At 41.4% G+C, this 27,095-nt stretch overlaps 2 protein-coding genes across 8 annotated transcripts in view; both read right to left on the bottom strand.

The window, feature by feature from the left end:
* The window catches only part of LOC115131505 (tropomyosin alpha-3 chain), a 37,119-nt gene extending 29,046 nt beyond the window's left edge, over positions 1-8,073 (bottom strand). For 2 of the 5 annotated variants that reach the window (XM_029663275.2, XM_065020448.1), the window contains exons 1-2: positions 7,832-8,070; positions 6,087-6,212 (exon numbers count right to left, since the gene is read on the bottom strand). In XM_029663275.2, the coding sequence (XP_029519135.1) occupies positions 6,087-6,212; positions 7,832-7,945 (240 nt within the window). In that variant the 5' untranslated portion in view covers positions 7,946-8,070. Of the gene's footprint in view, positions 1-6,086; positions 6,213-7,831 lie in introns of all 5 variants that reach the window. The other 3 variants (XM_029663278.2, XM_029663277.2, XM_029663276.2) reach the window with 3 other exon arrangements.
* Positions 8,074-12,792: 4,719 nt separating this feature from the next.
* LOC115131504 (rho guanine nucleotide exchange factor 2-like) overlaps positions 12,793-27,095 on the bottom strand; it is a 65,418-nt gene continuing 51,115 nt past the window's right edge. For all 3 annotated transcript variants that reach the window (XM_029663271.2, XM_029663274.2, XM_029663273.2), the window contains 8 exons: positions 25,508-25,702; positions 21,314-21,412; positions 21,164-21,213; positions 17,051-17,092; positions 16,753-16,803; positions 15,777-16,112; positions 15,370-15,544; positions 12,793-12,951 (listed from right to left, as the gene is read on the bottom strand). In XM_029663271.2, the coding sequence (XP_029519131.2) occupies positions 12,878-12,951; positions 15,370-15,544; positions 15,777-16,112; positions 16,753-16,803; positions 17,051-17,092; positions 21,164-21,213; positions 21,314-21,412; positions 25,508-25,702 (1,022 nt within the window). In that variant the 3' untranslated portion in view covers positions 12,793-12,877. The remainder of the gene's footprint in view (positions 12,952-15,369; positions 15,545-15,776; positions 16,113-16,752; positions 16,804-17,050; positions 17,093-21,163; positions 21,214-21,313; positions 21,413-25,507; positions 25,703-27,095) is intronic.

Below are 27,095 nucleotides of genomic sequence, written 5' to 3'. Positions count from 1 at the left end.
TAGAATGAATCGAGTACTGAAAGCATAAGCTACAACTAGCTAGCACTGCAGTGCATAACGTGTGGTGAGTTGTTGACTCAGAGAAAGACAACAGTTGAACCGTTTTGAACAAATTCATTTATAAAAACATTAAGAAGAAGTAGCAGAGAGATAGAGCTAGCCATATTTCATTGTATTTTTTCTTCTTCCTAGTTTACCTTTCACTTACTTACTTACTTAGCTAGCTAATGCAGCTAATTTAGCCTACTCGAAATCTGAGGAATGCTATTTATGTTAGCTAGCTAAGGTTATCCTACACTGCAACTTTTCCTTGGGAAGGTAAGCTTTTGGTTTTATGCATTTATTGCCACTGGGGCCCGCCGGTGTAACTGTACTGTGTGATCATACAAATAGATTGGATTGTGGGAGAGTACGTTTAATAGCACTTTAGTTCTAGTAACTATGTTGACTACGGCGTCAGCTAATATGGTGATGATGTAGGCTGTGTAGCGGTTAGTGGTTTTGGTATGAAGGTTTGGCTTGGATACATTTTTTTTGCCTTGTCACAGACAGATGTTGTGTTGTGCACTGAAGTCCACAAGCAAAGGGAAAACGTGAAAGGAGGAGAGCACGTAGATGTGAGAAGGAATTATTCAACAAACAAAGTGATGATGCTGTTTGTATATGGCTGCTATGAAAGTGAACTGTGTGTGTAGGTGTATTCATTCCGCCAATTTGGTTGTGTTTCTTTAAACGGGAACAGAACGGGGATGGACCTATCTGAATTTGCCCAATAGAAACTCTAATTTTAGTTGCAACTGTTTGGACTAATGATTACACCCCAGATCAGCTAGATGCAGGCAAGAGTGTGCAAGGCGATATTGAATGTGTCACTGTCTGTCACCTTGATTACTCCAATTTGTCTCTTGACCTGTGCATCTACGTTTTAAAGTTTCATTTATAGGCTATGTTACAGCAACCTCATGATGGGTATAGGTCACATTCAAGTATCATATAGTATCTTAAACCTATCAATGTTATATTGTGCTGGACGAATGGCGTATGAATGACAGTCATCCAATTTGCTGTCATAGAAATAAGGCCATGCTCATAGAAAAACAAATCATCTTCCCTGATCTTAAACAGCCCGACGTTAAATGGCCACACATGTTGTGTGTGTTTGCCAATTTTGTGTTTGTGTGTGTGAATGTGTATAGAGACCCCCAAAATTATAGAAGGGTCAATGCAGATAGTCAGTGTAGCCATTTCGTTAGCTATTTAGCAGTCTTATGGCTTGAGGATAGAAACTGTTCAGGAGCTGTTGTTGTCAGAGTTGATGCTTCAGTACTACTTGCCATGTGGAAGCAGAGAGAAGAGTTTAAGGCTTGGGTGGCTGGAGTCTTTAACAATTTTTCAGGCCTTCACACCGCCTGATGTAGAGGTCCTGGATGGCAGGGAGCTCCGCCCTAGTGATGTACTGGGCTGTCAGCACCACCCTCTGTAGTGAGGGCAGTGCAGTTGCCATACAAGCAGTGATGCAGCCAGTCAAGATGCTCTCAATGGTGCAGCTGTAGAACTGTTTGAGGATTTGGGGGGGGCTCTGTTGCGCATTCTTCGCAACTTTTCCTTGTGTGTGGACCATTTTAAGGTCTTAGTGAATTGGACACAGAGGAAAATTTAGGCTACATCTAGACCTAGATTTCCTAGACCTAGATTTCAGCCACAATTTGTTAGCAGTAGTTATCATGGTAAGAAAGGGCATAGCTGTAGCCTACATGCTAAAATGTGTTAGCTGTTAGTAAATACTGCATGCTAAACTATGCCTTCAGCAGGAGTTGAATGGACATTTGTTTTAGCCATTAGCTGCTGGCTAAGTAGTGCTGCTGAAAGACCGGAGCTTTGAGAGCTCCTTAATGTGCGAAGATTGAGTTGCTCTTTACCCTCTTGCTGAAAGCTGGGTACCCTTGATTTAATACAAGAGCATAAGGAGCTAGGCATCCTCAGGCAGTCATAAAACTGTCCTTTAGCGTTGCTTATTATGACGCTAATCGCGAGCATGTGGAGAGAGGCAGAAGGTCCACGTAGGTTAAAGAGAGGTCTGTCCCAACTGTTTAGAACTCTGACTCCTCTGAGACTCAGTAACACTGGAAACGACACACACACACGCGCGCACGCACGCACGCACGCACGAGGACCACAGGGGGAAAAAAGCACACACACAGTCACAAACACACACACAGTGCAGAGCAACATTTGGAGAGATCTGAATACACTGCAGGGATAAATGCCCTTCACTAATCTCTTTGACACTATTGCTTCATGTTGATCTAGTTGTCTCTATGCAACAATTATTCTATTCTGGGGAAGATATTTAGGACATAACCAGCTATAGGGGAAAGAACGTGGGGGCCAACCTATATACATGTAGCCTGACAATGCACCCTAAATTCTTTGACCGCTCCGTCGTTCGCTACATACTTTATTTAGTCTGAGGATGCCATCATTGAAGTCATTTCTGGTGACGAGGGGAGTTGTACAAAACAAAGTAATTAGGGATTGAATTGTCTCTAACCAAATCAGAGTATCAACGCCAATGACTAATTTTCAAACCGCTGCTTTACCCAAGAGTGTTCTAGCTCTGGTCCAACCTATCGCTTTCTGGACCAATAAGACTGCCCGAATGTGTTTGCATTTGGTGTAGGGTCGGGGAGGTCCTCAGATCCAGACTCATTGCGGAGAAAAAACTAACGTCCGTAGGTGTGGTATATAGTAAGGTGTATGGGTAGCCAGGCAAAAGAACACTCCCCTTCGTATGGACAAGTGAAGCAAAAATTGTACATTTGGCTCTATACTCCAGCATTTTGGATTTGAGATCAAATGTTTCATGAGACGACAGTACATAATGTTACCTTTTATTTGAGGTATTTTTTATACATATCTGTTTTACCGTTTAGAAATGAAATCACTTTATGTATCTGGTCCCACCCATGTGAAGAAATCAGAGGTATTTGGACATATTTCTTGCACGCAATGACTACATTAAGCTTGTGACTACAACCATTTTGTATGCAATTGCAGTTTGTTTTGGTTGTGCTATGCTTTGCCCGATAGTAACTGAACGGTGAATGATGACTGGAGTCATTTTCCTTCTAAGTGAGTAGATAAGATGTTTCTGAACACTTCTAAATCAATCCTAATAATTCCATGATTAAGAAAAATCATGAATGAACCATGAGTAATGGCAAGTGAGATGCCGTTTAGAGGCTACAACAAAATATGCTATCTTCTCACCATTACCAATAACATGGGAGGTTAGCATTTTCTTGGGGTATGATCTTTATTCATGATTTTGGGGGTATGATTGTCATTATTATTTATGATTCATTCATGATTATCCGTAATCAAGGTAGCATCCGCATTAATGTAGAAGTGTTAAAAAATATCTATTCTTATTTACAATAACATTTACTAAAAAATTACATAAGACATTTTTCACCATTCATTTTGAGCAAAACATTATCCGAAACACAACCTAAGCAAACTGCGTATCCATCCATCAAGTTTGTAGAGTAGACAATGTGTGCTAGGAATATGTGACCAAATACTACACCTTTGACTACTTTAATACAGTATGATTGCAATTTGTCCAAATACTTATGACATCTTCGAATGGGGGGGGGACAAGATATAGTGTTTTCATTTCTAAAAGGTAATGTATGAAATACTCTCAAATGAAAAGGTGACATTCTGTACTGTCATTTCATATGAAACATTTGAACTCAAATGTTGAGCTGTACATCCCCCTCCTCTGGTATTTCTGTTATGACCCATTCTGTCCCCCTTTCAAGCCATTAAACGCAATGTTGAAGCTCACATACGCACAGTCACATGATTTTGCCACTTAACTGTACAGACAGCGTAGGGCAGGCTGACCAGACAAGAGCACATAACACCCGTAATGACCTTGGCCATACGAGTCATTGGGTAATCATCACTCCATGGCACCACAATACCTATTTACTGCAACACACCTAAGCTCCTCTGGTATTTTAACATGGTCATTCCATGCATTCTCCCTATTGAGGAAAATTATTATGATGACAGCTGCTGTTTGTTCTATATCTAGAGTCTGGAGAAAAGCACTTCATTACAGTCAACTAGGGGAAATACAGAGAGAGGGAAGAGAGAGAATTACTGAGACAAAGGGAATGCAAGGGAAATTGTAGAATGAGAAAAACCACCTAAACAACTAGAGGAAGAGAACAGTAAAGAAATAGAAAGGGGGAGGGGACTCGGATGAGATTGGCAACCCAAGTATAGTCTTGGCTGTGATAGCCTCAAGGTTAGAGAGGGAGGTTGGTAACGGGAGGTTCAAATCCCAGTGGAAAAAGTGGCCTGGCAACTAGAGGATTGCTGGCATCAATAACTCACATGCCATCTACAGCAACTGTGCCCTTGAGCAAAGCCCTTAATCCCCAAACATCTCCAGGGGCGCTGCTCTGTGGCTGACCCTGTCCTTGCTCCCAGTCTGTTATGTTTGTATTTAGTGTCACAGCAAAAATAACAATATCTGTGCAAATTGACAAGAAAAGGTCTGTTATATTCTATTCCTTTCTTTGGGGAGCGATCAGATAGTGCACACAGGCTGTACTATCCAAAATTAGCATGAAAACCAAACCTTTGAATTGTATCTTAGCTTCCTAGCATGAGGGATAACCCTTAACTCCAGCGGTTTACTGTTCAAAATTAACTGTCACCAAAGAGGACTAAAAGTGTCAGTCAAAAACTGTCACTAAAGTTATCATCCCAGAAACATGCAGGGCTCTGTGGTTTTCACATACTCCTTGACTTAACTAAAACATTGGCAATGTATGGGTAAAGGCACTATGGCTCGTGAATCCAAATGTCATGTGTTGTTCAGAAAGTCAGAATGGTTATAGTATCTGTTGCTCTGATGACTTTGGAGATGGTTAGTGTCTTGTGTTTCTATCGCTAGTAACATAACAGCAACTAGATCTGGGGGTTTTCAAACCTGTTCCTTTGGACCCACAGGGTGTACAAGCTTTTGTTTTAGCCCAGCACCAGCACTCCTGATGCAACTCAAGGGCTTATTGATTAGTTAAATCAGATGTGTTAGTCCCCAGGACCAGACTTGACGAACTTTAGTGAGAATATCGATGATTATTGTCCCTAAAATGGTAGCATGATTAGTGTGATAGTCACAGTTCGACTGGATGACATCATGGTCAGAATATGTGGATAAAACAGCAGCAGCTGTGGATGGGTGACCGGAGAGAATGAGAAGAATGGGAGGGAGGGGAGAGACACTAGGCACCAGGTTTAACCTCCTGTGGTCAGTACCACCCTGCATCCAACTGCTGGCTTGCCTCTGAAGCTAAGCAGGGTTGATCCTGGTTGGTCCCTGGATGGGAGACCAGATGCTGCTGGAAGAGGTGTTGTAGGGCCAGTAGCAGTCACTTTTTCCTTTGGTCTAAAATAAAATATCCCAATGCTCCAGGGAAGTGATTGGGCACATTGCCCTGTGTAGGGTGCCGTCTTTCGGATAGGACGTTAAACGGGTGTCCTGACTCTCTGTGGTCACGAAAGATCCCATGGCACTTATCTTAAAATTCCCAATCTGGCCCTCATATCTGGCCCACCTAGTTTTCCCCAGCTTCAAATTGTCTCATTTTTCCCCTGTAACTATTATTTTCATAGTACAAGTGTGTTTACTTTGACATACAGTATGTACTATGAGCATGTATGAGGCTTTTGGTGCCTTCAAGCTTGCTAAATGCTTAATGGGTACCTGCACAGAACCTGCATCGCTCCAGGTTCAAAGCTCTTATTTGTGACTTACTAAAGCATCTGTCTAGATCTGACTACCCATGTTTCTCCACAATTTCATGGAATCCAATTGGTAATTACAGTCTTGTCTCATCGCTGCATCTTCTGTACGGACTCGGAAGAGGTAAAGGTCAAGAGACATGTGTCCTCCGAAACACATTGTCCTCGTAACACATTGTCTTCGTAATACTATTGTCCTCGTAATACTATTGTCCTCATAATACTTCATGTAAGACCTAGGAAGAACACAACACACTTACATCTGCGGCCTTCTTGTCTGCAACCTCCAATTTCTCCTGGGCATCCTTCAAGGCCTCAGAGTATTTGTCCAGCTCATCCTCAGTTCCCTTCAGCTTCTTCTGCATCTGCAGCAACTCATCCTCGTGCTGAGACAGGGAGAGTGAGAGAAGGAGGGAGGGCAAGAAGAGGAAAGAGAGATGGAGAAAGGGCGCGTGAGATTTGCACACTCTTTTCACACTATGGTGCGGACCTGAATCGTACTGTGCGGACACTGACATTTTCTTTTCACCTTGACCTTTTCAAGAAGGTTCAAGCAACTATGGTGGATACATAACCAGGCCAGCACAGTAAAGCTCGGCTCATTAGTGTGAAAATAGTATTTGTTAACTGATAGCCTCATAGCCCTGTCCATATCCATTCATCAAGGCATCTTTGACTGTCACCCAAGCCTGGGTTCAAATAGTAGTTTTCTTCTTTAAAATACTTTGAGCATTTGATTGAGCCTTCCTGGGGTGGCACATGGGCCGGTTTTACACTTTTGAGACTATTCCATTGGCTCATTGCGCCAGGCAAGATTTTTTAAAGTATTTGAAAGAAAACAAATACTATTTGAACCCGTCTCTGCAGCCGCCTCACCTGTCCTCTTGTCACAAATAACCTAAAGCCTGATGACAGGCCTGGCGTGGTTCCACTTCAACGCCATCTAGATATAAATACTACCTCTGGATGGACAATCACTCAGTGAATGGATCCACTGTCGTATTCCATCCTAGTGTCTAGCCCTTCGCAATTTCTCAGTGGAGAGATCACTAGCTAAACCACTCCAGCCTTGACAGACAGCCTGTCTGGCCTTGCTAATGAGAGAAATATGGTCTAAAGTTTCTATCAAGTTGTCTTGGCATGGTTTTGAATTTTCCAGTGTCTTTTTTTTCCTGGACAGGGGTCACTTTGGATTCAGTTGTTAAGTCCAGTTAACTCGGTCCTATTCTTATCCTAACCTCTAGTATTTAGAGTAATGTCATGAACTTTTGTTCTCATTTTCAAGAATAATACATTAAATCACTGGAATGTAAAAGAAAACCCTTACAAATAAAAGTATATATATATATATATATATATATATTATACACACATACATACATACAAATCTGTTACAAACACATCTAGAAAAGCAGGTGAGATGACTCTTTCACTTACTAGTATATTGCAATATCGGTACAACATTTCACATCTGTTTGACCAATTACTTCTGAACTTTTTAAACTTTTAACAATGACAGGCCAAGGGGTTGTAACTGAGTTATATCTAAGTAGATGACTACAGCTGACCATTTTCAATAACACAGCCACATCATGGAAACCTATAAGCTATTTCACCTTTCAAGACTTCCACCTCCCATCCCTGTCCCAGTGGGCAAAATTTGTCATGGGACGTTAAAAATTACATTTTCTGGTGGTTAATTGGATTTCTACTTGTACAGACAATACAAACAGGGCTCTGGTCAGAAGTAGTGTTATATATAGGGACTAGGATGTCATTTATGACAGAGCCACACGTCTTTTTCTGGTCACTAAAAAGACTTCGGAAAAAACGTCCTTGTACAATAAATATACATCCTGACCATGACGCAAAATAAATTACGTCATTGTAACCAGTTTTGCTCCCTAGGGTAGTAGTAGCCTATAATAGGCTCCTTGACCGCTCAAGGTGTCCATGTTCCTATCCATGATAGAGCCCCCCCTTCTCTTTAATGTTGTTGGCCCACCTGCTTGCTCCTCTCCTCGGCTGCCTTCTTGTCAGTATCGGCTTGTTCTGCCGCGTCCAGAGCGTTCTCCTTATCCAGCTTCAACATAAGCATCTTCTTCTTGACTGCCTCCATTTTTAAAGGTTTTTAGGGCTTTTTGACTGAGGGGGGTAAAGGGTGCAGGACAGTCAAGTCTGGTCAACTCAGTGGAACAGGACGGAGAGAAGGAGGGAGGGAGAAAGAGCAGAGGAGAGACCAAACTCATGGATAGACAGAGAACATATATATCCCCAAGTGTAGATGGCCACACCCACAAACATGTACCTCCCACTTTAGCCTTCTGGCTCCACCCAACTCAATCCTTTAAAGCGCCATTCTTCAAAGTGATCTACTGATCCTCCCTCTCCATAATAAAGCAAAGTAGGATGAACGTACTTTGATGTTGCGTTGTTCCCCTGATGGTTAAGGTCAGGTTTGGGGAACGCAAGCGGATTCTAGATCTGTGCATACAGGCAACTTCTACCGGCAGAAAGAAAGGCTGGTCCCCAAGTACCCATCCATTTCCCTCTGTCTTCCTGTGTCAGCTGTCATTTTCTTTGACATATTTAACATATATTGTACGTTTCCTGCTGTGTGGGATTTTAGTAATAAAAAGTGAGATGGTGGGAGAGAGAAATATAGAGAAGGACAATGAGAGTGGGGCATAGAGGATTAGGCAGATGCTGTCATAAAACAAAAGAAAGTTGTTTTTTTGTCTTCCAAACAGCATGCATGCACACACACAGGGTTCGAATTACAGAGGTGTCTATGGGTGCAGGGTAGTGGACACTCCCATAACAAATCAGGAAACCCCGATAGCATAGCTCTGGGCACACCTTAAATTGTTGAAAATATTAGTTAGCTTCAGTGTTTGAAATTACAACCATGGCAACAAAACCACCAAACAGTAGTACCTTGTCTTACTCATCCAAATTACATATTGGGTTGGTTACCCTATGAGGATTATATTGACAAGACAGCAATCTATCCTTTGGTTTTTACCTGGCCACTGTCTCCAAATGCTAAAATGTTTCGCATTTTTTGCCAAAAACCAATGCAAGTCAATGTCCCCGATATAAGCATGTCCAAATCATCTTAAAAAGTAACTTTATTGAACTAAACAATTCATTTTAGACATTGGGATCATTTAGACATGAAACGCTAAACATGCTAACAAGGAGAAAGCACTTAATCTCAACAATTTATTCTAAAGAATCATGGAAGAGTAAATATTGAGGTCATAAACTTATACTACTTCATAACTCTTATAACAGTTCAGCAACACCTGCTCATGTGCCTGACACCCCTACTGCAAACTCCAACGCTCTTAAACATAAACTTGACAGCCAAAGATAGTGACTGAAAGAGAGATGCCTTTCTATTTTAATGTTAGATTAGTTCATGTTAGGTTAAAGGTCAGAGGTTAGATCAAGGTGGAAAAGTCAAAAAAACTTAGGGCCCGATTCAATCAATCAGATCCGCTTTAGCCCGACATACATGTCAAATCCCCAAGCAGCATTATACCTAAAGCGGACATTGGCTGCACGGAGTTGCATTAAAATAAATCCCATGCAGCCAAAGTTCGTGCACTAGAGGTGTGAGATTAAATCTACACCTTGATCAGGTTGATATAATTCCTCATTTGTTTCATGATTTTCAATTTGAGCGTAATTTTTTCTATTTGGCCTACACTTCCTAGTTCTGAACATAAAACATGAGTGAGATGGGTGTGGCTTCCTGACAATTATCAAGAGCAGCTTCTCACTGATTTTCCAACTCCAAGCAGTTACACTGGGGAGGCAGGTAGCCTAGCGGTCAGAGCGTTGGGCCAGTAACCGAAAGGTTGCTGGAACTAATCCTCCAGTGATTCTGCCCCTGAAAAAGGCAGTTAACCCACTGTTCCCCGGTAGGCCGTCATTGTAAATAAGAACGTGTTCTTAACTGACTTGCCTAGTTAAATAAAGGTTACAGCCAAAACATCAGCTATGCGGGTGTCGGCTATCTCCGGTTAACGCTTGACCTAATTGAAAATAGGCCTTAGTTGTAGTGCTGAGGTCACGTCCAAGGTAGGCCTTAGCTAGGGCTGAGGTCACGTCCAAGGTTTCTAACTCTTCTAATAGTTGCCACACTTGTTAAATGTAAGAACAATTTAAGCCAGTTTGGTTGTACTGTGACCTACCTAAAACTTTACAAATACTATAAAATCAGGTTATTTAAGTGCAGGAGTAAAATAAAAGAAAGAGACATGGTGGGGAGGAAGGGAAAGAGGTACAGTACAGCTTCCCGGTAACCCCACTCCCCTTGCTCCTCTCCTGGACCACCGGAGCTTGTCTGGGCTTACAGTGACATGGCATCCCCAACGTTGGGAAATTCCAATGATAAATGGGGTGCAGGCGGGGCGTAGAGGGGCGACCACTATGCCAGCTATGGGGATATTTATACATGTTACTTGGCTGACATTGTCCCTAGGATTAGGGAGGGAGGGATAGAAAGAAACAAAGAGGGATAGATATATATATAGCTAGAGAGAAAGAGAGAGGTAGTGGACAAGAGTGAGAGGGTTAGCGATGGGAGAACAGAGAGAATACATGTCACATGGTCAACATTGTGTCCAGGTTTAGACTGTGAAAGGGAGGGAGAAAGAGAAATTAAGAGATGCCGAAGAGAGGGAGATAGAACCTGTCCAGAAACAACGTCTCATGTAGATGAGAAAACAAGAGTAAGAGGGTCAGAGATGGTGACAGATGGGAGAGGAAATTAATACAAAATTGTATAGAGGAAGTTAAAAAGGTTAAAAGGGAAAAGAGATGGAGAAGGATAAGTAAGTGTGTTGGGGTTTGATAGGTTTGACCTGATGTTTCGGTAAAGGCATTAAAACATCATGAGGGGTTTAGGGGGAGGTATTTGGGGAAGCGGTGTCAGCCTACATTGTGAGACAGTGAGATACTTGAGCTCAGTCCCTCCCAAAAGACAGCTGCTTTTTTACCACCGAATTGGATTGACATACTAAGGGGATCGTCAAAGTCTGATATGATGAGCTTTGGTATCCATGATTTTGATTGGTCTGTACAATGTGCCATTTTAAAGCTGAGATAGATTTGATTACCAGCATGCAGTGGTAATGCTTCAGGTAAGAGCAACTGTCGATAACACTTCTTTGGACCTTTTCATCACAAGGACTACCTAACACGGTCATAATAATGACATACAGATGTCAAACAGTTATGACAACTGTCACAAACCTTCACCTAGGCATACTTCCAATTAGGATAGGCATAATGCCAACACACTTACCTTAACAGTTTGTGTCAGGGGTATGATCAATTGTGGAAATAAGTCTTCATTACTACACCATTTGTTGTTTTGACAGAGGGCCCAAGTGATGTGGAGCACAAATCAGGAAGATATGACCTTTACACCAGCACAGGGTATAGTAAGAACTTGTCAAAAACAAGTGGATATGTCATCGATGCACAACTATGCCTATTGACACTATAAAACTTTAATATTAAAACAACTGGAGGCAAAACTTTTGGATTTGACATTCATATCTTTAGTATGGCTTTCTGTAAACCGCAATTGAATACAGTAGTTTCCTCATCAAAGACATACACAAAATCATTGCCTTTGTCATTTTCAGCCAAATTTATACACTCTACAAGCCAGCAAAATATGGTGCAATAGTCAAATTAACAGATGACAAGAAATTACAACAAGAAAGTGTCAATTAAAGCATTTTAGTTTCAAAACAATGTAAAGGCAAATATAATGGTTGCTCGGCTGTCCGTTGCTCAAAAATAGTCTCCAAAGTCACTTGTTTAGTCCTTAACAGAGAAGACTCCATTTTATATTTCCATGTTGGCAAAAAAGTTGAATTCCCCTATCCCTCAAGGCATCTCAAAATGGATGACATGGCGCATTGTCCTTGTTCCATTTTCCAACGTCTTGGCCTTTTCTTTGTAAAGATGAAAACCAAAGCAATATTGACAGCTTTTTAAATGTTTTATATAGTCGACCAAGTCCACTGGAGTTCAACTTTTAAACTACACTGCTTATATGTAGATGCACCTGTAGTGATGCATTCTTTTGTCCATTTAGATAAAACTTTATTTCATTCTCCCTTATTGCCAGGTATTTACTTAGTAACTACATGGTAACTGCAAAATTAATTCTGGTAACTACTTGAAATGAATTGTTAATTGTCACTTCCCTATATTTGAGACGAAGAATCCCCAAGGTTTCTAAATAAAAACATGAGAATTAGAGTAAAATACAGTGCTACCTCTACTTCTTATACAGTCACTAATGCTTGAGGTCTTAACTTACCTGCTTAAATAATGAAGGACAGAAGAATAAATAAACAAATTATTAGCATCATTAACAGCGTTGAGAATTAGACCACCCTAATTATGGAAATGTAAAGGACTCAAGTGTGTGTGTAAGCGTGTATGACTGTGTGTGTGTTTGTGCATGTTTGTGTCTGTGTGTCATATTTGTGTTTCTGTGTGTGTCCCAGCACAAACAGCCACCTACATACGTCCGCATCCAACATCCTAATGCACAATAGCAGCTATCCAATCAATGTCATTAATTCAGTATTCCATTCACCTAAATAGACAAAACCCCATCAGATTTGGTTATCCATTCACTGCTTTTATATTTGCTGTCCATTTCTTGCATATTCTTCTTTGGAATATCATCATTGCATAACTCCCTTCCTGTTATTCACGCCACTCTAATAGGCCCTCATTGGTCCAGCATCGATTCCAAAATGGAGCAGTACATATCCAAATAATCCCAAGCAAGAAATACGAAAGAATATAACGTAAAGTCACATATTGCCACTGGTCGTGTACTGTAAAGCAAAAGCCACAGAACAAATATATAGATCTATATTTGAAAATTAATATGATACTTCCTTTTTAGTGTAAAAAGAGGAAGACTATTTCAAGTTCAGTTCTCTTGTTCTCTTCGGCCTATTTTTGAGAGTAGGGGAGGTGGGGTCCAGTCTTTGTTTCTGGAGGGTCATTAGCAATGTGACACGTCAGGCTCTCGTGGTAGTTCTGCTGTGGCTTCGCTCTCCTCTGGAATGTCCTGAAGATCTGAGTAAAGAGACAATTAGCCAATTAAAAATGTACATCAAAGTTGCAAAAAAACACATGGCCTTTATTATAATTGCCATAGATAGTTGTTAATCACAGACTCTTTAGAATAGTGGCAAACAGGTTATTTTCATACAAACTTGAATGGTTCTGTACTCGCTTTTGTTTCGTTGGTCTGCAGATCATTGGTGTAGTGCGTTCCTTTTCTGGCAAATAAGTTAATGTGCTTTTAGCATTAGTCATCTTGGATGCTATAGCCTCTCTCTTAATTTCAGCTATATATATATATATATATATATATATTAAATTGTGGAGAGTAGAGACACCAGCACTGTAATTTCTCATCAGGGAGTAGAATAAGTGAGCTGAGTACTAGGTCTGGAAAGACATCTCCACCCACACACCTAACACTGACAGAAGCAGCGGGATGTGGTGTTCGCACGCGCACATAGAGAGAACATGATGTGAGAAGGGCAGCGATGGTGTGTGTGTGTGTGTGTGTGTGCGCGTGTGTGCCAGAAAGAGAGTTTGTGCCTCATCACAAAATCGATGTGTTATATAAAACTGTGTGTGGGCTTGCATTAGCATTATTGAGGGGACAGAGGTGAGCTCATCTCTGCTAAAGCACATCTCTGTATAATGATACTGCAGAGGGGATATCCCCTCTAGGGAATGTTAGATTTATTTATATTTTGTATATTGCTGGTTTTTGCTGTTAGAACAGAATTACTCTGTTCTGAAAGCCCTGACATGAACAACACTAAAGCATCTACAGCAGGGCCGGCATTGAAGGCAGGCCTTAGGGAGCCTGGCCCGCCCTACCATAGAATACCTCCTGGCCCGTCCAAAGAAAATGTATGGATGAATGAAATGTACAGTATCTAAAATAGATATATTTTTTAAAGTATTTGTTATTTGTATTTGCTATAACAGACTTATGATATATAGCCCATTTCCCAAACATATTTTATGTTAAATTAAATGTGGCTCAAGTAAATATGACTGACGGTTTTAGACCCATCATAAATGCATTATGAAGCCACGTCTCTTTTTACCATTTCACATTAACAGTGGGTTCAGAAAGTATTCATACACCTTGACTTATTCCACATTTTGTTGTGTTACAGCCTGAATTCAAAATGGATGATTAAAAAAAAAACAATACACCATAATGACAAAGTGAAAACATGTTTTAGACATTTTTGTATTGCAAATTAAATACAGAAATATTGATTTTACATAAATATGACTGGGTGTATTGCTACACCGTTCAAAGTGTAATAACTTCACCATGCTCAAAGGAATATTCAAATGTCGGCTTTTTATTACATTTGTACCCAACTACCAATAGGTGCCGTTCTTTGTGAGGCATTGGAAAACATCCCTGGTCTTTGTGGTTGAATCTGTGTTTGAAATTCACTGCTCAACTGGGGGACCTTACAGATATTTGTATGTGTGAGGTACAGAGATGAGTCCTTAATGTGACTTATTCAGCACATTTTTACTCCTGAAATTATTTAGGCTTGCCATAACAAAGGGGTTGAATAATTATTGACTCAAGACATATCAGCTTTTAATTTTTAATTAACAAATTCACTTTGATATTATGGGGTATTGTGTGTAGGCCAGTAACAAAACATCTCAATTGAATCCATTTTAAATTCAGGTTATAGCAGAATGTAGAAAAAAAATTAAGGGGTGTGAATGTCATGAGATCTTTCCATTTCTTGCACACCTCTTCCACTGACCTGCAGCCAAGCTCCCCACTCTACTCATGTACTTTACTACTTCCAGGTTTAGGTCTTTTCCCCTGTTTGTAGCAGTGCTATTCAATTTAACTGTTAGAATTTCTATATATGTTTGTTATACAGCTCTACAGTCTTATTTCAGTATCTGAAAAGTTTTATTTTATTTTATGGGCTTCCATTGCGCCAAATATGGTAGCTATCCCATTATTTACTTTTGTAAACTGATTGTAGGTAAGCAATGACCGCTGCCTAGCAACAGTCACTATGAATCTTCTAATCTTATGAATGAGCACTGCTTACGTCGGATTTAGCTACGACGAGTCTTATTTTTGGTTAGTGCAACAGGTGTAAATTCTGATCACAACGTCGGACATAGCTAGGCCCAATCTAGCATTTATGACCAACTTTTTAAAATATTTTTTTTTTTTACAAAGGCTGGTGCAACCGGCCCCTGGTGCCAAAATGCTACTGCAGTGTGTCAGCAAATTAGAGGTTTCTCCTATTCATCAAAGGCAAAGATACTTATAGGTTTCCGCATTCATCGGTGTCTGGTGTTAGCTAGTAACTAGCTAGCTAGGTTTTCAGCCAGCATGAAACAAAAGAGGGGGAAGGGTTGCCCAAAACTCATCTTATTCCATCAAGAGACATGCCAAACGTAAGATTTACACACCTCGGGGACTCTCCGAGCGCGGTGACGCTTTGGCCTCCTTCTCCTCCTCCTCCTCCTCATCTGACGTCACCTCCACATCACTGCTTTCCTGATGCCCCTCCGAATGCTCGATTGACCCTTGGCTGGCCAATTTGGTGTCCGCGTTGGTTTCACTTGCTTTACGAAGGGGTGGATCCTAGGCAAGATGACAAGTGTTAAGTGGAACGACAAATCAGATTGTAACACCTACGGACAATTAATTTCTATATTTGGCTAATGTATAACCTATATTAACTCAACTCAGTTGAGTGAGAGCATATTCCCATCTTTCAGATTCTCATCTACAACAATGAGCGGGCTAAGAATCAGTGCATCCCCCTATAGTTAAGCTAAGTGCAACTACCCACAGTGCCAGTGAGTAGCTCTACCTGCTCTGAGCCTGCAGGTCCCACACTGTCAAACACGGTGGTACTGTGGACCTTCATGTCGCGGACCTGCCTCTCCAGCTGGGCTCGGGCTTTTTCGCTATCCCTCAGGCGGCCATCGGCCCCTCGCAGCCTACCCAGCTCCTCCTGCAGGAGGCTGTGCTGCCTCTGGAGCAGGGCCAGCTCCCCAATGGCCGCCCCCATGCTGGCCTCGGCCATGCCTGCGTCACGTGACAGGGAGCGCCACACCCGTCCGGTGGGCGTGGTCGGGGCATCACCTGGCGGGCCATCAGAGCGCAGGCAGAGCTCCAGGATGGAGTCCTGCTTGATCACAGTGCCCTGGGAGAGGAGAACGAGAGTAAGTTAGAAGGGAATGAAGGGAGATATGAGGAGAGTTTGTGGGTTTGAGAAACAGCTTCTATCTCCAGGCAATCAGACTGTTAAACAGTCACCACTAGATGGCCTCCGCCCTGAACTTAGTCACTGTTCTAGCCGGCTACCACCCGGTACTCTACCCTGCACCTTAGAGACTACTGGTCACTTTAATAATGTTTACATACCATTTCATATATGAGTATACTGTATTCTATTCATGGCTAATTCTATATAAAACTTATTTGAAAAATAATCTGGATACATTTATAGATGCCACAATAGAAAATATATTTATTTTGTTAACTGTGAGATAATGGAAGGAAAATAATACATTACTATTCAAGCAGATTAAAACAAGCAGACACCTAAGCAGGTCTACTGTAACTAACTAAATTCTACATCAGTTGGTACGTCCTACTGTAACCTCCACAGTAAATATATGGGAGACCTGGGTCAAATATTAAGTAAAATACGCTGAAATACTTGAGCTTCTCGGCACATTAAAACAAATGAAATAGTCCAGAAAATGCTAACTCAGCTAAATAAAGAATATTTGACAATTGTATTTGACTCAGGTCTGGTACAAAGAGATGCATCCACTGACCTGGAGGGCATGAAGGTGGGCACTAAGGTTGACCAGCCTCTGATACACTTCCTGAAAAACATACCATCAGTGAATACAATAAATATTATGCCAACACAATCAAGAGCAAATACCAACACCATTACTCATGATAATAGGCTATATAGATATACACACACACAGACACACAAAATAAAACAAACACAACCTCCCGCCATCTCCAGTCAAATATTTCAGTGGGTTCTCTTAGCTAGTTAGCCACGTACGGATAAAGTGACAGTAGTTCCGTATGAGATTGAGTGAACATTTACTACTGTACCTCGGTTGAGGGCCTATCTCCAGCCTGATTCCCATTCCAGTCCTGGGAAATGTGAAATATTACACACTTAAATCAACACTATATTTGACAATTGTTGTGAATAAACTATTGTTTATTCACAACATGTCAGAAAGCAATATCAGATTAATTGGGTGTAAGAATAAATTAAATAAACAAAACACCAATTAATGCCACAGAGCTAAACTGAGAAGAGTTTCATGCAAACATAATACAGTAAACTAAAATACTTTTAAACAAAAATATTAGTATGATCCTCATATGACTTGGTTTCTGTCTTTTGAAATTCAAAATTCCATTAAATGAAGCAAATGACTCACTGATTGATTGATTGTATTATAGAATTGCTTCATATCACAAGAGAAATTCAACTCCTTCGGTGGTGAAAAATGTTTAACAAACTATACTGAACAAAACTATAAATGCAACATTTTAAGATTTCACAAAGTTACAGTTCATATAAGGAAATCATTCAATTAAAATATATTCATTAGGCCCTAATCTATGGATTTCACATGACTGGGAATACAGATATGCATTTGTTGGTCACAGATAACTTTAAAAAACAAGTAGGGTTGCGGCTCAGAAAAAGTCAGTATCTGGTGTGACCACCTTTTGCCTCATGCAGCGCGACACATCTCCTTCACTTAGAGTTGATTGTGGCCTATGGAATGTTGTCCCACTCCTTTTCAATGGCTGTGCGAAGTCGCTGGATTTTGGCGGAAACTGGAACATGCTTTCGTACACGTTGATCCAGAGCATCCCAAACATGCTCAATGGGGGACATGTCTGGTGGGAATGCAAGCCATGGAAGAACTGGGACAATTTCAGCTTTGTTTCAGAACATTCAATTATCTGGAATGAGCTCTGGTGCCAATTGCACGCTCCCTCAAAATATGAGACATCGGTGGCATTGTGTTGTGTGACAAAACTGCACATTTTAGGGTGGCCTTTTATCATCCCAGCACAAGATGCACCTGTGTAATGATCATGCTGTTTAATCAGCTTCTTGATATGCCACACCTGTCAGGTGGATGGATTATCTTGGCAAAGGAGAAATGATCACTAAAAAGGATGTAAACAAATTTGTCCACAATATTTGAGAGAATTACGCTTTTTGTGCATATGTAACATTTCTGGGATATTTTATTTCAGTTCATGAAACCAACACTTTTACATGTTGCGTTGATTTTTTTTCAGTGTACTTTTCAAATGTTGCAATTAATGAATATTTGTCTAAGTAAACCAGTAGGGCTTCATTGTGAAACTTTCCTATTATTGTCATGACATTTCAGAAGAGAGTTGTCAAACAGGCTCCATAAAAGAATAGTGATTGGAAAAATGGATGTTGCCATGGATACTCCACGGCACTGTTTGAAACAGAGCTGTCAAGCTATAATAACTCAGAGAGCGGAAGACTCAGATAACAGAAGCCTTCACTTGAAACTTGAAACATAAAGGATTAGGCATGTTCATTAGGCACCAAACAGAAATTGGACTGAAACTATTTTTGTTATCCATTGTAAATAGCCTAATGCAGTGGTTCCCAAACCTTTTTACTCAGTCCAGGGCTCCAGACTCGTTTTCTCCACTGGTGGCACTAGTGCTACTAACTTTTTCAGTTGATGGCATCAGCACATGATTTGGTCACACCAATAATGACCTGACTCGTGTCCTATAATGTACCTGTATTCCATACAGAACCAGGCTAATAATAACTAGCCAACTTTTAAAGTAGCATGCCCTTGGCTTGACATCCAGGTAAATTTGCCCATGGCACATCGGGCCGGTGCCAATGTGAAAGCGGAAGATGCGCAAATCTTTTAAATGTTATATTTAATTTGTGGCCTGAGCAAGTAGCCAATAATGACCTACACAAAATTACATTTGAACTTGACAATATCAGATTTACATTGATTGTTTGGTGCGCAATCTCAAAAAGAGTAATTGTTAGCAATTTTGGACAGTCACAGTTGTAGGGCACTGGTAAATTCTGTTTTCCCAGTTAGATTTTTCCAGGTTTCAGAGTTTTCCCAGATTTTCATTCACAAAAATCAACTAACTTTTGATGTTCTAAGTCCACATAAAATGCTTAAACCACACCAGGAGACCACTTTTGATGTCTGGGAACAATAAAAAATTTGAAATAAATATTTGGTGGGTGTAGTTTTCCTTTAATTAGGGACCATTGTGTTTAGCTAGTGGGTTTTTTGTACTATACAATGTACAGTATAGGATTCATGTGATGGCAGAGTTTGCAAAATAAATGCCCTGTGATTGATACAAATCATCATGATATCATTCTGCCAGGTAGGCCTACTTTGCAGTCAACATTTAATTGGGAAGGTTTTTTGGGAAAGCCTTTAGAAATGTTCATTCAAACAGCTTGTGATGATTGAACTGCATATCGCAAAGATTCAAACAAGAATTCGGACTCAACTTTTTGAATGTTTCAAGCAGACCACCATTATTATCCCTCTGCCCAAGAACGCCAAAGTAACCTGTCTAAATGACTATTGCCCCATAGCACTCACATCTGTAGCCATGAAATTCTTTGAAAGGCTGGTCATGGCTCACATCGACACCATCACTTCGATTTACACACCGCCCCAACAGATCCACAGATGACGCAATCTCTATTGCCCTCCCCCACCTGGACAAAAGGAACACCTACATGAGAATGCTGTTCATTAACTACGGCTCAGCGTTCAACACCATAGTTCCCTCCAAGCTAAGGACCCTGGGATTAAACCCCTCCCTCTGCAACTGGATCCTGGACTTCCTGACGGGACGTCCCCAGGTGGTGAGGGTAACCAACAACACATCCGCCACGCTGACCCTCAACACGGGGCCCGTCTGGTGTGCATGCTTAGTCCCCTCCTGTACTCCCTGTTCACCCACGACTCCAACACCATCATTAAGTTTGCCGACGACACGACGGTGATAAGCCTGATCACAGACGACGATGAGACAGCCAATAGGGAGGTCTGAGACCTTGCAATGTGGTTCCAGGACAACAACCTCTCCCTCAACGTCAGCAAGACAAAAGGAGCTGATCGTGGACTACAGGTAACGGAGGGGCGATCCCACCCCCATTGACGGGCTGTGGTGGAGCAGGTCTTGAGCTTCAAGTTCCTCAGGGTCCACATCACTAAGGAATTATCAAGGTTCACAAACACCAACACAGTAGTGAAGAGGGCATGACAATGCCTCTTCCCCTCAGGAGGCTGAAAAGACTTGGCATGGGCCCTCAAAAAGTTCTACAGCTGCACCTTTGAGAGCATCTTGACTGGATGCTTCACTGCTTGGTATGGCAACTGATTGGCACCCGAACGCAAGGCGCTACAGAGGGTAGTGCGTACAGCAGAGGTCCCTGCCATCCAGAACATCTTTAAAAAGGTGTCAGAGCAAGGCCCAAAACATTTTCAAAGACTCCAGCCACCCATGTCATAGACTGTTCTCTGCTACCCCAAGGCAAGCTTTATCAATGCACCAAGTCTGGAACTAACAGGACCCTGAACAGCTTCTACCCCTAAGCCATAAGACTCCTAAATAGTTACTTAATTAGTTAACCAATAGCTTCCCAGACTATCTACATTGACCACTTTTGACTCATCGCATACACTGCTGTTACTGTTTATTATCTATCCTGCCGCCTAGTCACTATCCCTACCTAGATGTACATATCTACCTTAATTACTTCGTAACCATGCACATCAACTTGGTACTGGTACCCCGTGTATATAGCCAAGTCATTGTTACTCATTGTGTATTTATTCCTCGTGTTATTATTTTTCTACTATTTATATTTTTCTCTCCGCATTTTTGGGAAGGGCTCGTAAGTAAGCATTTCCCTGTTAGTCTACACCTTGATTTGATTCCCCCATGTGAACCATGCTCACAATGAGTAATCTTGCCTGGGACCTGAAGAATTCTGTTAGCTTCCTGAGCTAAGGACTTGGCTTTAGCTCAGCGAGCTAAAACATTATTGTGGCGCATGGCTACCTTGGTTCTAAGCCTGGTAGACCACACTAAATGACCATGCTATTATTATTATAATTATAATAATATAATCATTATTATTAAGACCTTTACCTTTGCTGCTGGGCACCCGTGCATTCCATTGAGAACCACCTCCTGGCCATCTACAAACAAACAACGGTCATCAGTGGTCATCGCTCACAGTGCTATGGAGACTAGACTACTATAAGCCTCGTCAATTAATGGCATAGAGGAGTGACTCACTGATCACTAGTGCTCCCGTGTGGTTCGGGTGACCGTTGAAACTGCAGGGCAGAGGCACTGCAAAGGTGGAGCCCAGCAGTAGTTCACTCAGCCTATCCACTGGGAGACACAAATGGAGACAATACAGCATCAGTGCCTTAACAAAATGTATGGTGCGTTCATTTCAGCTCACCTGTGACAGGGTGGGTCGAGTTCACATTTTAGACCATTCCATTGGGCCTAAAGTCACATCGCAGCCCACATGGACAAGATATGGAAGAATCTAACAAAGTATTACACATGGCAGCAAATACACAAACAAGATTAATACAAAAAGAATCATGAAAATTTAAACAAGAATCTTGTATGGCAGAAGAGTATTTTTACAAAAATCTAATAAGTAATCTTATAAGTATCTGTTAAAATTATCTTGATAGCACATTGGTAGTATTCAGTGACAAATATAAAAACGAAGCAGGGCTTGGTTAGAACCCTGGATGGGGGACCAAAAAGATGGCTGTAGGTAAATCAACTGTCCAGTAGGAGGTGCTGCCCAGCCTATTGCTTTTTTAACCATGCAAACTCGTATATAAAATATTTCTGATAGTAATTATCATGATTTTTTATATATTGTCTAATAAAAACAATGTGAAACCAACAATAACAGAGAGAACATACACTTTTCTTATAATAATCGTTGTTGCTCATACGTTTCCCAATTTTGTTGTAGCTCTAAACTAGATCACCTGATTCATCTATTCAAGGGCTTGATGATCAGTGACGAGTTGAATCTGGTGTGCTAGCTCTGGAATAGATCAAATACATGGAAAAGCTGGGGGTCCCCGGGCAGAGGTTTGAGAACCACTAACTTAAGGCAAAACATATCAAAATCTTACCAGATACTTAAGATTTTTTTGTACAAATTACTTTCTTCTGCCATACAAGATTATATGTTTATGATTCTTTTCCATATGGGCGGGCAAGCTAAAACAAAATGTACCTTATTAAAGCCACACTCGCACCCAATGACATTTCAAATGCATATAAAACCTTCTATGATATAGTGCTCAAGGAATGACATTCCATGAGAGAAACATTAGCCTAGGGGTTGACAGCCACTTCAAATTCATAAACATACACATGATACCCACACTGAGGACTACTGTGTGTAGGGTGGAAACTGGACAACTGTACACGTCAATCAATGTTTGGGTGATGATGAGTTAACGGTTTGCTGTTTGTGTAAATGTAGCCACAGTGCCTTCAGAAAGTATTCACACCCCTGTATTTAAAATAGATTACATTTAGATGTGTTGTCAATGGCCTACACACAATAATGTCAAAGTGGAATTATGTTTTACATGATTTTTGAATGACTGCCTCATCTCTGTACCCCACACATACAATTATTTGTAAAGTCCCTCAGTCGAGCAGTGAATTTCAAACACAGAATCAACCACAAATACCAGGAAGATGCCTTTCTTTGCCTCGCAAAGGTGAATATCCATTTGAGCATGGTGAAGTTATTAATTACACTTTAGATGGTGTATCAATACAGTCAGTCACAACAAAGATGCAGGCGGTCCTTCCTAACTCAGTTGCCAGAGAGGAAGGAAACCGCTCAGGGATTTCCCAATGAGGCCAATGCTGACTTTAAAACAGTTACAGAGGGGCAGCAGGTAGCCTAGCAGATAAGCGCTTTGGGCCAGTAACCGAAAGGCTGCAGATTCAAATCCCATGATGACGTGGACGTCTATTAAGACACCCGTTGATTAAGGCATGTGGAAGACACATTTCCGTTGAATGCATTCAGTTGTGCAACTGACTAGGTATACCCTTTCCCTTATGGCTAAGAAAACTGAGGATGGATCAACATTGTAGTTACTCCAAAATACTAACCTAATTGACAGAGTGAAAAGGAAGCCTGTACAGAATAAAACATATTCCAAAACCGTGCATCCTGTTTGCAACAAGGTATCAAAGTAATACTGTAAAAAAGGTGGCAAAGCAATTCACATTTTGTGCTGAATACAACGTGTTATGTTTGGGGCAAATCAAATACATTATGGAGTACCACTCTCCATATTTTCACGCAGAGTGGGTGGCTGTATCATGTTATGGGTGTGCTTGTAATCGTTAAGGACTGGGGTGTTTTTCAGGATAAAGAAATTCACTAAATGGAGCAAAGCAAAGGAAAAGTCCTAGAGGAAAACCTGGTTCAGTCTTGCTTTCCACCAGACAATGGGAGATGAATTCACCTTTTCAGAAAGACAACAACCTAAAACACAAAGCCAAATCTACATTGGAGATGCTTACCAAAAAGACAGTGAATATTCTTGATATGGCTGAGATACCGTTTTGACTTAAATCTACTGGTTGTCTAGCAATGACAGAGCTTGAAAAATAAAATAAAAAATGATGTGCAGGTTGCACAATCCAGGTGTGGAAAGCTCTTCGAGACTTACCCAGAAAAACTCACAGCTGTAATTGCTGCCTAGGTTAGTATTATAAAGTATTGATTCAGGGGTGTTAATACTTATGTTAAATGAGATTTCTCTTTCATTTTCAATAAATGTTTTTTTTTTTAAATCACTTTCATTATGGGGTATTGTGTATAGATGGGTGATAAAAACAAATATGTAATCCATTTTAAATGCAGGCTTTAACAACACAATGTGGACTAAGTCAAGGGGTATGAATACTTTCTGAAGGCACTGTACAAGGCTTTGAAAAATAAGTTCCTTCTCAGAGGACAATTAAACATATCTATAATTGTACAGACAGTACACAATTCTAATGTCTGTTTGACAGTTCCAAGTGAAGTAAAACCGTAATGTAAGCCAACCAATGGTCTTCTATGGAGGGAACTTTGAAGTCAGTCATCTGAAATGTATGGTATGTTTGGCAACTGAGCCACCACCTGGCAGCTATTTTGTGCCAACACATTGCACATGCATCCGTTGAATAATGAGGAAAGTAATAGCAACAGTTGATTGCCAAGTACAACCCGAGAACATGGCAACTTTGAAGTATCGTTGAAGTCAGTTAACACTGGAACCGTTAAAGCAGTAATTTGAACTGCTCATGAATTTATTTATTCTTAAAGTCATGCCCCATTCCGTCCTTGAGTTTTCCTAAATAAGTCTATATAACACACTGTGGATGTTAGAATCTAATATCACAAACAGAACTGGAGTTATGAAGTTTTAGAAGGGGAATGTCATTTTTTGAATGGTTTTCCCACAATGCCACTCCTTCTACCGACAGTAGGGCCTGCTCTGCTCCTTCTTCCGACATGAAGGTGTCGTGCCCAGTTGATAATCACCCCAATAATTGCCTCGAAACTGAACCTAAACTCGTTTCACACATATAACAACAGATTAAATAAATGAAGTAAAGTATGATGGGGAGAAAGGGGAGAATGGATGAGTTGATAAGTGAAGGGAAGGGAACGATGCATAATTATGTCATCACCAATTGTGAATGAAGAACAGGGCTTGCCATTCTATTGTATTAGTATATTCTAGTTATAATCTCAAAATGGCACTTACCCTATATCAGTCTACCAAATCCACGCAGTTTTATCAGTCTACTCTGGCCTACACAGTGAGCGTGCAGAATTTATAACGGCAAGAAGACCAAGACGAATGGATGCATGTGCTGCGTTAGCGTTGCTACAAAATCCAAATGAAAACGACTCAGATGGTGGGGAAGAAATTAACCATTGACATCTCTGATGATTACTTTTCGGATTCTGAGCCTCAGTCTGAAACTACACCTCAGATGTCAAAAAAGCCAAAACAGTCCGCACCTTACAGGTGCCCGCGCCCCCACCAAATGAAACTGCAGTGGAACGGTGAGACAGGAGAAAGGAAGAGATGGCAATGCTAAGAGCCCATTATGAGCACAAAATGTAATCACTGAGAGAACAGATCTTATATCTCAAGAAAAAAACAGCAGCAATACACTCACAAGCTTTCGTTGTGACATGGACATGCTCCAACTGATGCCATTGCATGAAGAAGCACACCATGTAAGCACGAGCTGACAATAATTGACTATTTTCGACGGCTGCCATAGCAACACTTAAATTCATTATAATTCCATCACGCTTTTGTGCTGATTTTCTTGAAACTGAGAAACTTGCTCTCCATCCTTCTGTCTATTACCCTACCTATCTTCTTCACTTTTTCTCCCCCACCACCAACCCCTCACCCTCTGCGATGGCGTCCGTGAGCAGTCTCTCGCCGAGTGGCACCTGGGGCATGTCAGCCCGGAACAGGTTCCGGGAGTTGGGGCCCCCCGGCAGCATGATCTCCTGGCCCCCTGTCACCTCGGCCAGGTCTGAGAACAGGGTGACTCGCTCCTGGAGCAGCTCCAGCACCTCCCGGTCCTTCTGCTGGATGTCCGCTGGAAGGAGAGATGAAGGTAGAGAAAGGAAGATGGAGGGGATGGGGCGGGGCGGGGCGGGGGGGAGATGGAGTAGAGAGAAAGAGGGAAGGAAAGGGAGAAAGAGAGGGAAAGAGGAGAGAAGGAAAACCTGACATGATGCTCCTCCTTAAGACCTCGACTTAAAAAGTGGGGGGCAATCATATTCACACATTGTTCAGTTGGATGTCAGCTATAAGAGATTGTGAGAGATAGCGAGAGAAGGGGAAGAAGGGAGAGAGGGAAGTGCAGGAGTACAAGTGAGCAAGAAAGATTGTAGTCAGAGAGAGAGAGTGACCAAGAGTGAAAATGAGAGAGAGAAAGCCTGTGATGTATAGACTGAGTTTGATGAGATCCTCCACTGAGCCTGAGTAGGAGTCAGGCTTCGCACTTATCCTCCTACACACAGAACGAGAACTGCACATTGTACTGTAAGCCCCATGTAGAGGGAAAGATCGGGGGTGGGGAACGAAGAGGAAAGGAGAGAGAGAGATTGAAAGGATGGATTTGGTCAAAGGGATTGATAAAGAGAATGATGGAGGTAGAAAGGAAGAGAGAGGATAGTGTAGAGAAGAAGTGAAATATGGAGTTCCTATGTGCAAACACTTTAGATTTACGTAGGTATAAACACATCAAAGTTTATTGGCCGTGTACAAAGATTTGCAGGCTTTATAGCAGGTGCAGCAAATTGGTTAAGTTATTAGCTCCAACAGTGCAGTAGAATGTTTGTATTGTATTTGCGAGACTATCAAAAATCAAGACATGATCCAAAATATTAATGTGGTGAGTACACAGTGAGTAAACAAAAGAATATGATGTGACCAGCGATCAATGACTATACACATGGTGCATAAGTCTCAAGGTGAAGGACAAAGTATGGCAGGTAGATGGCTAGTGATGGCTGTTCAACAGTCAAATGGCCTGGAGATAGCCGTTTTTCAGTCTCTCGGACCCGGCTTTGATGCCCATGTACTGTCTGTATGCAAGATGGTGAACAGACCGTGACTCGGTTGGAGCGAGGTCCTTGATGATCTTCTTGGACTTCCTTCAACATGGAGTGCTGTACATGTCCTGGAGGGCAGGCAGCGGGCCCCCTGTAATGCGTTGGGTGGACTGCACCACCCTCTGGAGAGCTATGTGGTTGAGGGAGGTGCAATTGCCGTACTAGGCGGCGATGCAGCCCAACAGAATGCTCTTAATGGTGCATCTGTAGAAGTTTGTGAGGGTCCTGGGGGCCATGCTGAATTTCTTCAGCCTTCTTCAGCCTCCCTGCGACAATGCCTTTACCAAGGTGTCGGTGTGCTTGGACCATTTCAGGTCATCAGTGATGTTCACGCCAAGGAACTTGACGCTTTTGGCCCTCTCTATTGCGGCC

The sequence above is a fragment of the Oncorhynchus nerka genome, linkage group LG7 (genome assembly GCF_034236695.1).
Source record: "Oncorhynchus nerka isolate Pitt River linkage group LG7, Oner_Uvic_2.0, whole genome shotgun sequence".
NCBI classification, from domain to species: domain Eukaryota; kingdom Metazoa; phylum Chordata; class Actinopteri; order Salmoniformes; family Salmonidae; genus Oncorhynchus; species Oncorhynchus nerka.
Note: the sequence above shows the minus strand (reverse complement) of the source record. Positions and strands in the feature narration are given on the sequence as shown.